Genomic DNA, 16,690 nt, shown 5'->3' with positions numbered 1-16,690 from the left:
GCCCACAAGGGGCTAAACATAGAGGGGACAAATAATGACAGACAAAGGGATTAAGCCGATTACATCGGCCCCAGTACGCAACTGGTACTTAATTTATCGACCCCAGAAGAATGAAAGGCAAAGTCAACCTCGGCGGAATTTGAACTCAGAACGTAACGGCAGACGAAATATCTATTTCTTTACTGCCCACAAGGGACTAAAAATAGAGGGGACAAACAAGGACAGACAAAGGGATTAAGTCGATTACATCGACCCCAGTGCGTAACTGATACTTAATTTAACGACACCGGAAGGATGAAAGGCGAAGTCGACCTCGGCGGAATTTGAACTCAGAACATAACGGCAGACGGAATACAGCTACGCATTTCGCCCGGCGTGCTATCAGTTCTGCCAGCTCGCCGCATTTAACGTAAAGACAGACGAAATACTTGCTTCTTTATTACTCACAAGGGATTAAACATAGAGGGGACAAACAAGGACAGACAAATGGATTAAGTTGATTACATCGATCCCAGTGCGTAACTGATACTTAATTTATCGACACCGGAAGGATGAAAGCTAAAGTCGACCTCGGCGGAATTTGAACTCAGAACCTAACGGCAGACGAAATACCGCTAAGCACTGCTCCCGGCGTTCTAACGATTCTGCCAGCTCGCCGCCTTTCATTAATTTCTGTTCTCCAAATTACCAACCACATCTGGCGTTTGTTTATAAAATGTTATCACATTCGAATGTCTGTAATTTAGCTTTAAATTTCACGTGATTGTTATCGTGGATACCGCTTAGCTTAGCTTAGGTACGGGTTGAAGTCCAGTTGCTTCCCGCTGTCAGCTGTTTGTCCGTTTTATACGGGGTATGTACCCCATCTTTCGTTGCTGTCCTTACGGCTCCGCTGCTTTGGAGATCTACTCCCTTGTCTGAAAATGCAATTTGTATGTTTGTTGTGAACTCCACTTCCCATTGTATAACATGACAGAAGAAACCAGCATTAACCCATTAAACCAGCATTAACCCATTAAACTAGCGTTAACCCATTAAACCAACATTAACCCATTAAACCAACATTAACCCATTAAACCAGCATTAACCCATTAAACCAACATTAACCCATTAAACCAACATTAACCCATTAAGCCAACATTAACTCAAATATCTATGAACGAAAGCTACCAGAAATATTTATCTACATTTGTGGTTAATATACAAATGTAGTTTTCACCTTTAGCCATTTCTGTCTGCCATTATCTAAAATACTCTTTAGGCGTGTATAGCGAGATTTGTCAATGTATGTATGTTACAGTTTATTTATATTTTTTTGTGTGTATCTAGTTTCTAATTTATGTTAAACTGAGTTCAATACTTATATAATGTTAAGCCGTTCAGCGACGTGCAACCAAGAGAATACCCTCCATCAGGCATTTGCCATATTCTGAACGCCTTACTTCCCTGGGCATGGATACATTGAAACTCCGACGTCTGGCAGCTGACTTGGCAGACACCCTTTAAATTATTAACCATCTTACAAACATTAACTCTGAGCACCTTTTCAAACTCCATCTGTCTAACACCCGTGGACATGTTTAGAAAGTCAGAAAACAGCACAGCTCCCATGACTTTCGGAAACATTTTTTCACGCTAAGAGTTGTTGAAGCATGGAACAAACTGCCGGCATCAGTTGTTAGTTGTCGGAGCACTGCATCCTTCAAAACGTCCATGCTTCCTGAGATTCACCAACACTACACCTGATTTTCTTCCCTCCATACACACGTAAGCATGTATCTGAACCATACGCTGTTCACTTTTCAGATATTTGTACATTACCGCATATACTTTATACGCACTTTTGACAAGTTGTGGTGCACCTGAGCACCGTGTACAATAATTTCATTATTATTTTATTTTAAACTCTCATGTAGATTTTAACAGCTGAAATAAATAATTGGCTTTAAGGTAACATCTTCAAAACTAGGAAAGAGTTTAAAAATGTTTATAAAATGATTTTAATGTTTGGTAGTTCCAGAGATAATGATAAGGAACATTCAAGTAATAGCAAAATGCAACAACAGGAGTGGCTATGTGGTAAGTAGCTTGTTTACCAACCACATGGTTCCGGGTTCAGTCCCACTGTGTGGCACCTTGGGCAAGTGTCTTCTACTATAGCCTCGGGCCGACCAAAGCCTTGTGAGTGGATTTGGTAGACAGAAACTGAAAGAAGCCCGTCGTATATATGTATATATATATATATATATATATATATATGTGTGTGTGTGTGTGTGTGTGTGTGTGTGTGTGTGTCTGTGTTTGTTCCCCTAGGATTGCTTGACAACCGATGCTGGTGTGTTTATGTCCCCGTCACTTAGCGGTTCGGCAAAACAGACAGATAGAATAAGTACTGGGCTTACAAAAGAGTAAGTGCCGGGGTCGAGTTGCTCGACTAAAGGCAGTGCTCCAGCATGGCCGCAGTCAAAATGACAGAAGCAAAGAGTAAAGAGTAAAGAGTAAAGAGTAAAGAGTAACATCACCCATTGCTTTCGTGGGAAACAGGAGGGATGGTACAAGAGTCTTTATACTCTCGTAGTTTTACTACTTTATGGGTTGTAGCTATCAAACTGAAGCCATAGAGTTTATCGAACTGTATATATCATTATTCATTATTTAAAATTGTATCACTTAGTATGAAATATACCATTTATTGACTGAAGTTCTCAATATATTTAAACATTTTTGGCTGAGAGTATTTCATGTTAACAATCAATGAAGTTATGTTGAGAAATACCTCTAATAAAAAAGAAGACCTTTCATTCAATATGAATCTCCTAAAGTTTATAACGTTATGTGAAAGTTATTTCGTGACGGCATTTATTAAAGGTAGGATGAGTCCAAAACTCATGACGAGAATACCAACAACAAACGATACTTTGATTAATAGACGTGCAGCTGCGTTTGCTTCCTTTGCAGCTTCTATATTCCAAATATCAGCCATTACGTTTGCCTAGAAGATAGAAAGAAAAGAATTAGTTTATATATAAAGAACGCTAATAAAACTCAACAACAGCAAATATATTGGTTTCTAACTTTAGTACAAGGCCAGAATTTTTGGAGTGTGAGTAAATGAATTAGTTAGTTAGTTAGTTAGTTAATTAATTTGACTCAAAAGCAAATAGCAAGGCTATGTAGGGGGACATGGAGTTAAGTACAGGGTGGTGTTCATGTAAAGAGTTCAGGCCACTTGAGGTCAAGGGAGACTTTGAACAAAGCGGTCGTCGGCATCTTTACCATCTCGTCTGGCAGCTTGTTCCACGGATCCGCAACCCGGACGGAGAAAGCTCCTCTCCTTCGTTTGAGATGAAATCGTCGCAGGTAGAGATTTTCGGAATTACATCAACTCCAGTACTCAAAAAGTATTTATTTTATCTATCCCTAAAGGATGAAAGCCAAAGTCGACCTGGAGGAATTTGGACTTAGAGCGTAAAGACGGACAAAATACCGCTAAATATTTCCCCCAGCGTGGTATCGATTCTGCCAGCTCACCGCACAAACAACAGCAATAAAAAGGAATTATATGAATGAACAATATAATTTCTTCTTAATAAAAGAGTGAATGGAGGGGACCACAAATTTCACCAATATTTTTGTAGAGTTGGTTTGGTTGTGGTGATGGTGAACCGATATTATTTATCAGTTTCATAACCATTATTCTTACAACACAAAGAAATTTAATCAAAACTGTTAAATGCCATGCTGTTTTTTAGTCAAATGCTATATAAGTGTTAGAGTTATTATATGTACATTGGATTAATAGAAACCTGATTTATAATGACACGGTATGTCGGCAGAGGAACAACACTGTTGTGGTTAAAATACTTGAAACGTTATTGTTAGACATAATGGAACAAACAAGTGTTACAGGTAACATTTTGTATAAGCAACATTTTCACTATTACAATCATAATGTTCGTTTGATCTTGTTTAGGACCTTTAATTTTGCTTCTCCTCTGCAATCTCCATCAACTAAATGCATATCGACTCCATGAGGGAACCTCAAACAGCCTATGCCACAGCCACTAGGATACAACTCAACCTGTTTGAAGGAGCAGCCAAATTCCTCAAATCACAAAATGCTCTCTTTAAAATTGGTATTGGATAATATAAAGCGGCGAGCTGGCAGAAACGTTAGCACGCCGGGCGAAATGCTTCCCGGCATTTCGTCTGCCGCTACGTTCTGAGTTCAAATTCTGCCGAGGTTGACTTTGCCTTTCATCCTTTCGGAGTCGGTTAAATAAGTACCAGTTACGCACTGGGGTCGATATAATCGACTTAATCTGTCTGTCTGTCCTTGTTCGTCCCCTCTGTTTAACCCCAAGTGGGTAGTAAAGAAATAGGTATTTCGTCTACCGCTACGTTCTGAGTTCAAACTCCACCGAGGTCCACTTTGCCTTTCATCCTTTCGGGGTCTGTTAAATAAGTACCAGTTACGCACTGGGGTCGATGTAATCGACTTAATCTGTCTGTCTGTCCTTGTTCGTCCCCTCTGTGTTTAGCCCCAAGTGGGTAGTAAAGAAATAGGTATTTCGTCTGCCGCTACGTTCAGAGTTCAAATTCCGCCGAGGTCGACTTTGCCTTTCATCCTTTCGGGGTCGGTTAAATAAGTACCAGTTACGCACTGGTGTCGATATAATCAACTTAAACCGTTTATCCTTGCTCGTTCTCTCTGTTTTTAGCCCCAAGTGGGTAGTAAAGAAGTAGGTATTTCGTCTGCCGCTACGTTCTGAGTTCAAATTCCGCTGGTTGACTTTGCCTTTCATCCTTTCGGGGTCGGTTAAATAAGTATCAGTTACGCACTGGGGTCGATATAATCGACTTAATCTGTCTGTCTGTCCTTGTTCGTCCCCTCTGTGTTTAGCCCCAAGTGGGTAGTAAAGAAATAGGTATTTCGTCTACCGCTACGTTCTGAGTTCAAACTCCACCGAGGTCCACTTTGCCTTTCATCCTTTCGGGGTCGGTTAAATAAGTATCAGTTACGCACTGGGGTCGATGTAATCGACTTAATCTGTCTGTCTGTCCTTGTTCGTCCCCTCTGTGTTTAGCCCCAAGTGGGTAGTAAAGAAATAGGTATTTCATCTGCCGCTACGTTCTCAGTTCAAATTTCGCCGAGGTCTACTTTGCCTTTCATCCTTTCGGGGTCGGTTAAATAAGTACCAGTTACGCACTGGTGTCGATATAATCAACTTAATCCGTTTGTCCTTGCTCGTCCTGTCTGTGTTTATCCCCTTGTGGGTAGTAAAGAAATAGGTATTATATAGTATCACACTGGATAATGTAATCAAAATGCCTAAAACATCATAGATCAGTTCTCCTGCATATGATTTGATGTTGAACTTGGCTCAAAAATATCTAACTGTTGTTGTTAAAATTTGTCAATGCAATAAGTGTATGTCTTATATTAATAGCAGGACTTGACTGTTTGCCTCAACTTAATCATTCTGAGGGACAAACACTTCCATCAGTATCACTCAGAGCACTAGACCAGGTCGCAACACATACTGCCACCGCTTTGGAAATAGTCGACCGTTGAATGCACTGCTCCACTGAAAAACAAGCTGTAGTCATAACTCAGATAGGAGCAGCTAAACAACTGTCTTTTTGGGTGTATGGTGTAGGTGATTGTACGTCAGCTGATCTGATTACACTAAACACTGCATAAAATACTCATACCAGCACACTAGATCGTCAAAAATAGTTAAAGACACTGGCTGGCCAGTTCTGACGCCAACACAAATATCGAACAAGTGGCCGTTATTGATATCACATACGTTACGTAAGTGTTGCTATTGAATGACAGGAACTTGGCAACCTCCCACCAGCAACAAAACCCATAACTGAGAGAATTAGTTACATTTAATTAAGCTGCATGCATGACTAAACGGAAATACAGTTGACGGCTGATGTAACAGTTGCTGAGGCACACTGAAACGTGTGAAAGAACCCCTGATAGAATTGCGATGTACATCCGGGAAAATGTCTGTCCAGTCAAGATGTCAAGATGTACATCCAGCAAGTGTCAAGCCTGTGACGCTCAAACTCAATTTGTGACACACTGATGGTACACATTAAACAGATAACAACGGTAATAGTTACTACATATCGCCCACCACAAGCGCCAAATCATAGGTACACATTCGAAGAGAGCCTGGAAAAGATGGAAGAACTATTAATATATGACAGACATATAATACTTTTTCTAGATTTCAACCTCCCTGCTGTCAAGTGGCTTGAAGGCTGTAGATATTTTATTTTTAAGGTTGGTACTTATCGTATTCTATTATCTCTTTCGCCGAACCGCTAGGTTACGCGGACGTAAACACACCCACATCGGTTATCAATGGTGATAGTTGACCAACACAAACAAAAATACTCTCTTTCTCTTCCACACACTCACAAACACACACATTCACATGCTCACACGTACACACGGGCGAAATGCTTAGCGGTATTTCGTCTGCCGTTACGTTCTGAGTTCAAATTCCGCCGAGGTCGACTTTGCCTTTCATCATTTCGGGGTCGATTAGATAAATACCAGTTACGCACTGAGGTCGATGTAATCGGCTTAATTCCTTTGTCTGACCTTGTTTGTCCCCTCTATGTTTAGCCCCTTGTGGTAAATAAAGAAATAATACTCACATATATTCATGTGTATTTATGTGTACGTATGTGTGTGTATGACTGAGCTCCTTCAGGTTCCATCTACTTAATTCACTCCAAATCTTTGATCAACACGAGGCTATTGTACAAAATACTTGACCCAGATGTGGTAGAACTGAAACTGGAGCCATGCGGTTGAGAAGCAAGCTTTTTATCATACAGCCGCAACTGGATAAAATGTATGAAAATACTTAGAATTTCTTGCAAAAAATGTTCCTATTTTACTTACTTTAGATGCATAAAAAATAGCTGCAATGCCTGTTGGAGCAAAGCAGAAAAAGGTGACGAGAACTGCTTTAACCATACTCCATACAAAGTATCGTGGTTGCTCGTATTGTATCTGAAAATGGAAGAAGTAAAAAAAATAGTATAATTGTTTAGAGATGTTTACAACAGAAAATGGTGACAAGAATTGCTGCGGTCAACTTAAATGTAAAGTATTCTAGTTCTTGGTTTTGTGTCTGAAAAGAGAAGAAATCAAAAAATTAACATAATTATCCAGTGATGCATATGGCGATGATGAGCGCAACATGGACGTACTCTAAGAAGATCTCTCCACAAAACAAACTTAATCCAGTAATGTTGGTGCAATGGAAGGAAAACTTCGAGATACAACTATGGGAAAGCAGAGGAATGAAAACAATCGGAAAGAGTTTTGTTACGCACTGTATAGTTTTCTTTCTTAAATGCGTGATATCTCAACGAGACACGCAAGACGACGAAACCAACACCAAGAACCCTGGTAAAAATACACTAATTACGCAGTAAGTACATGCAACTCTCCATTCATCCTAGTATTTACAAGCAACATAAATAATGCCAACACAAAACATACAGAAAATAAAAGAAAAACATGTATCAGGAGGATGGCATACCAAACAAAAAGAAAGCGATTCCCCACAAACGAATATGCAAAGGTTCAAATTAGTCACTCAGTTTAAAAGATCTCTAAGCAGTTATGGCGCAGGAGTGGCTGTGTGGTAAGTAGCTTGCTAACCAGCCACATGGTTCCGGGTTCAGTCCCACTGCGTGGCATCTTTGGCAAGTGTCTTCTGCTATAGCCCCGGGCCAACCAATGCCCTGTGAGTGGATTTGGTAGACGGAAACTGAAAGAAGCCTGTCGTATATATGTATATATATATATATATATATATATATATGTGTGTGTGTGTGTCTGTGTCTGTCTTTGTCCCCCTAGCATTGCTTGACAACCGATGCTGGTGTGTTTACGTCCCCGTCACTTAGCGGTTCGGCAAAAGAGACTGATAGAATAAGTACTGGGCTTACACAGAATAAGTCCCGGGGTCGATTTGCTCGACTAAAGGCGGTGCTCCAGCATGGCCGCAGTCAAATGACTGAAACAAGTAAAAAAGTAAAGAGAGTAAAAGAGTTATGCCCGGAAACAGGTACCAAGAAAAATAGAGGTGATTTTCGATCTACGACGAATATATATTCCACTGATAAAGTTGTACTGCTCTATTAGATGCTTTTGGTGGTGTCACTACATGTCTAGGATTAGGGTCATCTTGGTTTAGGTTGCGTGGTAGTTCGTTTCTTTTCTTTTTTTTGAGAATTTGTTCCAGCATTGGAAGTACAAGGAAACGGTGTCATGTCAAAAAGTCAACCCAGAACATACAGACCCGTCTCCTATTGTCAATGCTTTAATGACAAGCCAAAACTCATGCCGGATCGATCATCGCCTGGGACATCAAGCACCGCGATACTCAATGTGGAACCAGACTGATATCGAAAAGTCTGCTGCTGGAACAAACTCTCAAAAAAAAAACAAACGAAGTACCAGGCAACCTGAACCAAGATGACCCTAATCCTAGACCTGTAGTGACACCACCAAAAGCATCATCTAAAGCAAAGTGCATAAAATAGACTGGAGGTGATTATAGAGATGTGTTGAATGCTTTCTATACAGCCCAACTAAACCCAAACAATAACCTCATTGTAAAAACATTCACTTCACGGGGAAATTTAGTAGGCAACGAAGTATGCTGACATATAGAAGCAAATAAATTAAGTGATGCATGTCGGGGCCTACCACAATAACACCAAAATAGAAATGATAGAATTTGAAGTGAATAATAAAGAAATCATAGAAGTAAAATATGCTATTATGAAAGAACGCAGCATGCCTTAGTTTACTGATATGATCAATAGAAAACCGATACCAAAACTCTCAAGCAGCATAGAAAATAATCATGATACATCACATTGGGCTTAGACAGATCTTAAAAAATTAGGAAAATGACCTAACAACCTTAAATAACCTTATCTATTCCACTGCTAAAGTTGTAACTGCTCAATTAGATATCAGAACGTCACAGAAAAGGACCAACCATGTCAATAGATCTCCTAAGTGGTAAGTAGCAAAAGAAAAGTGATCGAATCTCTGTGAGTGGATGTATCTGTTTTCGATGAATTTGCTTGAAAAAGTAGGGGTATTACTGGTAGTGAACAACTGGTACCGTAGTACATGTCCAGCGTTAGAAGTTGTGCAATGACAATAAATAATAATAATTATTATCACGATTTTAATTTTTTTAATCTTTATTTATTTTTTGTATTATTATTATTATTATTTTTTATTTTTCATTATTTTTTATTTTTTTAATTAAGAATTCTTTTTTATTTTATTGCTTTATTTAAAAAAAAATTAAAATGTTTATTAGTATTATTTTTATTTATTTATCTTTTCTATTTGTCTTCAAATGCCTAGGTGGTGAAGGTAGTTGATATAAAATGACCCAATAGCTTGCGCAAGTCCTGTCCTGTGACAGTCAAGCCCAAATCCTATTTACCAGAATTGGAGATAGAAGCTCTGAAAAGAAGGTTACCGGGTAATGTTGGGCATGCTAGAAATGCTAACGTTTCTGCCAGCTCGCCGCCTTGCCCCCTACAGGATATAGCAAAGGAATACACAGGGTATGGATTGACAGAGACATATTTGAATTAAGTGAACAACATCTGTGTGACCCAGCTAGAGCTATCAGAAAGAATGAATGGTTATCTCCAGTTGAACTAGAAAGCATTAAGCAACAGGTGCTTAGGGATAGTAAGACCAGCAGTGAACAGAAGGATGAGGAAGAGAATGCAGATAGTGAAATTATGGCCGTAGAGTTAAGTGAAGAAAACGAGCATGAAGCTGAGATTATTGAACAGGAAAGCGATAACGGAACCGAGGAACAGTTATCCATTTTAAATGAAATCTTTGATATTTGGACGTCTGGTGAACAGAGCTTTTATCTGGCGTTTAAAAAGTAAACAGAAAGAAACTCAATAAATGGGTGAGGAAGATAAATGGTATCAGTGATGATATCAGGACTGACATTATAGACACCAACAAACTGATAAATGCAATCTCGATCTTTATAGCCCGGAAGTTAGGTTTGAAAGCCAAAGGTAAATATCAGCATAACCTGAAGGAACCATGGTAGAAAAGGAGAATAACGCAGTCTATTAACGAGACCAGAAAGAATATTAATATTCTGAAACGGAAAAAGAGAAAACAAGTTAAGTAAGAGAAATATGTTGAGCTAGAGAGGAAGTATAGGATGAATAGGAAGGGAATCAATGTTGCGATTGAGGAATTAAAACAGAGGTTGAAATTTAAAGCACATAAACTAAAGTGATATAAACAGAGAATTGAGAAGTAAAGATTAAACAGACAAAAGGAAGAACGACACTATGCCAGAAGGCGGCGAGCTGGCAGAAACGTTAGCACGCCGGGCGAAATGCGTAGCCGTATTTCGTCTGCCGCTACGTTCTGAGTTCAAATTCCGCCAAGGTCGACTTTGCCTTTTATCCTTTCGGGGTCGATAAATTAAGTACCAGTTACGCACTGGGGTCGATGTAATCGACTTAATCCCTTTGTCTGTCCTTGTTTGTCCCCTCTGTGTTTAGCCCCTTGTGGGCAATAAAGAAATAGGTACTATGCCAGAAGGACCCAAGTAAAGGGAATGCGGTTGGAAATTTCCGACCAATATCTTGTTTGCCACTGATGAAATAACTGATAACAGGCATTATATCAAACAGTATCCTGAAGTTAATACCAAACTCAATGACAACATGGCGTACTGAACTCACAGCATGGAGAGATATGCTGAGAGAGTTAAACATTAAAAGAGGAATTTTTCAAGGGTGCAGTCTTTCGCCTCTCCACTAACGAGTGTTTTAAGAGTGTTGTGTGGGGGGTACATGCTAGGTAGGGTAAAAGTAAATAATCTGTGGTTTATGAATGACCTAAATTGAGAGTTTGACGGCAACTGTGCAGATGATTAGCAAAGATATATGGCTTGGAATTTGGGATCGAGGTGTAATGATTCTCAAAAATCAGTAAAAGACAGGGGATCAAGACGGTAAGTAGTGAAACTATAAAATAAGTCGGAGAGGAAGAATATAAGTACATGGTTATCATTGAAAGAGATAAGATGAAAGACCACAAGATTAAAGAAAGAGTATTTGAAAAGAACTCGGCTTGTGCTCCAATCGTTGCTAAATAGCCGCTATAAGATTAGAGCAGGCTGTTATTTTGATGTGATATGGGGCAGAAATTGTATCGTGGAAGAAGCATGAATTACAAGAGATGGACAGGAGAACACGTAAATTAATGAACAAGGGAATATACCTCAAGAGTGTTGTGTAAATATTGTATGTAAAGAGGAAGGAGGACGGGGATTAGTGTGTTGTGAAGGTTGTGTAAAGGAAGAGGAAAATAGCCTAGCTTGGTATATCAAGGAGTGTAAAAAAGAAATGATTGAAGCAGTGAAAATGCAGTGAACTTTGAAATTGAACGAAGCCGTAGATCCAACACAATTTAAGAAAGATCTGAGTGCGCAGAGGAGGAAAATTTGGCAGGACAACAAATGCAGTCAGCTCTTGAAAACTAAAGATGCGACTGATTGGAATAGAATTTGGCAATGACTGCAGAAAGTAGACTTAAAAGGGCCCACTCAGGCATCGGTGTGCAGCTCTCAAGAACAAGCTCTCAGAACAAACTACTCCAAATGTCACATCGATAAAAGCACTGACTTGCCAGTGTAGAATGTGCTGTCACGCATTCATACATACATACAAACACACACACATACACAAGCATACATCCGTGCACGCACACACGTATATATTCGTATATATATCTTCTATGCCAGGTACTCCGATTGCTACTGTTACCATTGTAGTTTAGTACAACCTGTCGGTTATTCAATGAAAAAAGATTGATAAAATAAAGTCCAAACTAAATCATTTATTCTGCTCCATATAATGATATGACTGGCTAAAATCGCTTAAAGATGATTTCCTAGAATATTCACCTTTTGATGACTAAAACTTGCTACAGATAAGATCTCTGTTCAGGATAAATGCTTGAAGAATAGTGAAGACGTAAAATGAAACGAAAAAATATTTGCTTACAATAACAGACTGTTGTTGTTGTTGTTGTTGTTGTGGTGGTGGTGGTGGTGGTGGTGCTGATGCTCTTGGTTGTTGTGGTTGTTGTAGTCGTTGCTGCAGAGGTAGTGGTGGCTGTAACAGGTATCCGGGTTGTGGGGGATGCCCGGGTTGTGGGGGATATCTAGGTTGTGCTAGATATCCAGGTTGTGGTGGATATCCAATTTGTGGTGGATATCCGATTTGTAGTGGATATCCGAATTGTGGTGGATATCCAGTTTGTAGTGGATATCCGGATTGTGGTAAATATCCAGGTTGTGGATGTTCAGGTCGTGGTGTATATGCCGGTGGTGGTGGATATTCAGGTTGTTCAGGATGTTCAAGTGCCAAATGATTATCGAAAGCAGTGTCATTTCCAGAGTTTTCACAGTACCCTGGTGGTTCATCTTTCGGTTCTTCGGTTTTTGAGTCATCTGTAAAAAGAAATTAGATTCCACAAGCGATATTTCAAAGTGTGTATTCCTCATCAATTTAACTAATAAACAAATGTTATATGCTGGTTGGTGATTTTCAATTTTCTTGTGAAAATCTGCTTATAATTAAAAAAAAATTAATTAATATCATCACTATTACATTAACGTAAAAACAGGATATTTAAATAATTTTATAAGTCTTCACTTCTGCGATTCTTTTATACCTGAAGCATATACGATGAAAATAGAATTTCCTCTACCAGGTTACGAAGGACACATTGTGGCAATGATAATTCTAATGACAATTTCCTTCTTAGAAAACACGCCATGGTGGAGTTAATCCAGCTATTATCTTAGCAATTTAAAAAGAAAAATTCTTGATTCACTGTTTCAGGATGAGGACAGACCAATACTTGTCCACTTCGACATTTCTCATTTAAAATTTTGCTAAACGCCAACTATTTTACAAATGATTATGCTGCTGGTCATAAATATACAGCCGAAATCACTAAGTCACAGACTACGTCAAACAGTATCTCTTTCTCTTTCTCTTTTGCTTGTTTCAGTCATTTGACTGCGGCCATGCTGGAGCACCGCCTTTTATCGAGCAAATCGACCCCGGGACTTATTCTTTTGTAAGCCCAGTACTTATTCTATCGGTCTCTTTTGCCGAACTGCTAAGTGATGGGGACGTGAACACACCAGCATCAGTTGTCAAGCAATGCTAGGGGGAAAAACACAGACACACAAACACACACACATATATATATATATATATATATATATATATATATATATATACGACAGGGCTTCTTTCAGTTTCCGTCTACCAAATCCACTCACAAGGCATTGGTCAGCCCAGGGCTATAACAGAAGACACTTGCCCAAGATGCCACGCAGTGGGACTGAACCCAGACCCATGTGGTTGGTTAGCAAGCTACTTACCACACAGCCACTCCTGCGCCTATGCTAATTTTTCGTTAGATTCAGGTTGAGTTAAAGCATTTCCCCTTCTTTCTCTATTTAAATCATTAATATCTAAAACGTGCACTTTATTCATACACAATCATGGAAATCAGTTCTTAAAACACCCAGACTGTTTCACTCCTTCGTCGATCCCCAACCCTTACCGACACCAGTCCAATTCAACATCCTGTATATCTAGCCAATGAAACAATCTTAGATTAGCTTACCTGAAACCCTCTTCCCCAACCCACTTGCTTGTTAGCAGCTGCCTAATTAAATTTGTAAGGCAAATATTGAACACCCATCTAACAATAATAATAATTAGCTATAAGTTTACTACCCTCTTTCCCCACACCTTTTTTGCAACTGTCGGGCCGTCGGCGACTAAACCGGCCACACCACAGTGCTTGCTTTGTGAGGAGGCTGCATTTATGTTATTTGGTCACTTTCCAGGATGAAATACAAGACCTAATGGCGGATAAACACCGAGGAGCCAAGAGCCATCCAACTAACAATTCATTCGCCAAATGCAGAGTACTGAATGCTGGGTTTAGTATCCAGCACGGGATATCTCACTTCTAATGGGAGAAGGGACACTTTGAGTCTTCAATGAGTAGCAGATGAGCGACTATTTTTCCATACAAACAGAACACAGGCCACACTTTCAGGTTGTGTGGATAAAGTTTTTAGAAATTACTTCATAGGTTTACCTTTAATTACGTGAAATATTTACGGGTCCCGCTAGTTAATGTTATTTCAAAAAAGCGGCGAGTTAGCCGAATCGTTAGCACACCGGGCAAAATGGTCTGCATTTCGTCCTTCTTTGTGTTCTGAGTTCAAATTCCACGGAGGAAGACTTTGCCTTTCAACCTTTCAGGGTCGATAAATTAAGTACCAGTGGAACACTGGGGTCGATTTGACTAGACTCCTCCCTCAAAATGTCAGGCCTTGTGCTTTTAATAAAAAGGATTATTATTATTATTATTATTATTATTATTATTATTATTATTATTATGCATGCCATTACAGGCTGACCAGGCCATATACTTATGAGAGCTCAAAATCTCTCATGGAAGCGCCATCCAACCAAAATGCAAATATATGGGAAACTACCACCTGTGTCATCTCTTGTGAAAGGTAGGAGAGTCCAGTTTGCTGGACATTGTTGTAGAGCTGAAAAAGAAGTAATTTCTCCTCTTCTCCTCTGGAAGCCATCTACTCGCAATACCAGAGGGCGCACACTCTCCTACCCTGATGTAATCTCCAGGGATACAGGCATCCAGCAACAGGACCTCCGTAATACCATGATGGACCGTGAATGATGATGATGATTATTATTATTCTGGCAGTTTTAGTTATTCGTGGTATTATCATCCGTGTTATCATCCGTATTATTGACGTATTCGAAGTTATTATCGTTGGTGTTGTTGTTTTTATTCGTGTTGCTACGGTGATTGTAATTGCTGCTGTTCTTGTTATATTTGTTCAGATCCCATCAGATTTTCGTGAAAGCCTTTCTATTTCAGACAGAGATTGTATCATAGTCACTTTTTTGAACACAGCGAACTTTGATGGTAGTTGGAGAATCGACTGTTCTTCGCATCGATTGTTTATTCTCCATAAGTGTTCACTTTGTTGTCCCTCCTAAATTCGGTTGTTAGGGGCACGTTGGCCATGTGTATCCCATCGGTCTTGTCTAGGTGTCTCCATTTTTCTTCCTGTTTGTCTTTGATACGCTACTTATGTTTTAGAAATGCGAAATTTGTGTTAAATTGTCTGTCGTATTTACGTCTTGTATAAATGCGTCCTGTTGGTGGTGTAATGCATTCTATTTCTCGTAGTAATAAGCGCTTGTGTTTTTCGTGTGTGCTTAACACTATATAGATTCTCCTTTTTATGCTTACCATCAACGTTCGCGGATCTTTTCGGTTTGAACGGCAGTTTTTTCTAGCGGTGTCATATGAAATTGTCACCCATAATTATGACCCTAATATCGATCTATTGCATTTCAATCTGTTTTAGGGTTAGGGTTAGGGGTGGGGGGAAGGGTATCTTTTTTTCTTCACAAATGTAAATAAATCCAATTTGTTTCTTAAACGAGGGACATATTCATACGACACAGGATGTTTTTTTTTACCTCAATAGACGTTACTGATTGGTTGAAATTGCAGAAATTGAAGAAAAAAAGAAAAAATATCTTACAAACTATAGAATTTTCTCAATAAAGCCAAGAGAAAAATATGTTTTATAAACACATTCTACCGGTATACGAAGTTTAAAATTTTTTAATTACCTAGAAATTATGTCAAAAACTGCCGTTCAAACCGAAAAGATCCACGTTCGCTTCAGTCTTTCAGCCAACTATCTGGTGAGTTGCAGCCTTTCCACAGTGTCGGTAATGTTGTTGATGTATATTGGCTTTATAAATTGAAGTCATCGTGTTGTTTTAGTTTTCTTAAACAACAAAATACAATGTTGTTCAGCGTCTTGCCAGCATTGCTGAGGTTCACGTTACGTTCATCTATCTGTTTAGCAAGATTCGTGATGTGAAGTGGTGTGTCGAAACGGATACTGCTATATTTGGGGACGGGTATTTTGCCAATAAATATATACACAATTTATTTGATCATCGCTCTAGCTTTATTATCATTATTAATTGTTCATTTTCCAAATACTTTCGTCACACTCACCTATTTAATAACTACTTGCTCTTTTCCTTTGTGTTATATCTTCCTGGCCTTATTTTCTTTACACTATTATAAATAAGACCAAAAGATAAACATTTCTATGCCAACATGCTGAAAAAGAGATTTTAGATCGTCTAACCACATACAATATTTTTCACTATAAATATACAGTGTGTTGAAACCAGTAAAGCAAGCTAAGAGAAATTTTTAAAAACTCCGTTATCCTCAAATTGGCAGAAGGTTTAGCACGCCGGGCGAAATGATTAGCAGTATTTTGCCTGTCTTTGCGTTCTGAGTTCAAATTCCGCAGCTGTCGATTTTGCCTTTTATCCTTTCGAGGTCGATAAATTAAGTACCAGTTACTGAGGTCGATCTAATCGACCGACCCCCCTCCCAAATATTTCGGGCCTTGTACTTAGAGTAGAAAAGATAATATAGCTATATTAAATGTCCTTGTCATATCTT

General features: G+C 39.0%; 1 protein-coding gene across 1 annotated transcript in view; it reads right to left on the bottom strand.

Annotated features, from left to right (window-relative positions):
• Window positions 1-2,836: 2,836 nt before the first annotated feature.
• Window positions 2,837-16,690, bottom strand: part of LOC115232372 (proline-rich transmembrane protein 1-like) — a 127,555-nt gene continuing 113,701 nt past the window's right edge. The window contains exons 3-5 of the mRNA XM_036511828.1: window positions 12,124-12,320; window positions 6,932-7,042; window positions 2,837-2,992 (exon numbers count right to left, since the gene is read on the bottom strand). Of these exons, the coding sequence (XP_036367721.1) occupies window positions 2,843-2,992; window positions 6,932-7,042; window positions 12,124-12,320 (458 nt within the window). The 3' untranslated portion in view covers window positions 2,837-2,842. The remainder of the gene's footprint in view (window positions 2,993-6,931; window positions 7,043-12,123; window positions 12,321-16,690) is intronic.

Source organism: Octopus sinensis, linkage group LG2 (assembly GCF_006345805.1).
Source record: "Octopus sinensis linkage group LG2, ASM634580v1, whole genome shotgun sequence".
NCBI classification, from domain to species: Eukaryota; Metazoa; Mollusca; class Cephalopoda; order Octopoda; family Octopodidae; genus Octopus; species Octopus sinensis.
The sequence above is the reverse complement of the archived record's forward strand: the minus strand, read 5'-3'. Positions and strand labels throughout refer to the sequence as shown.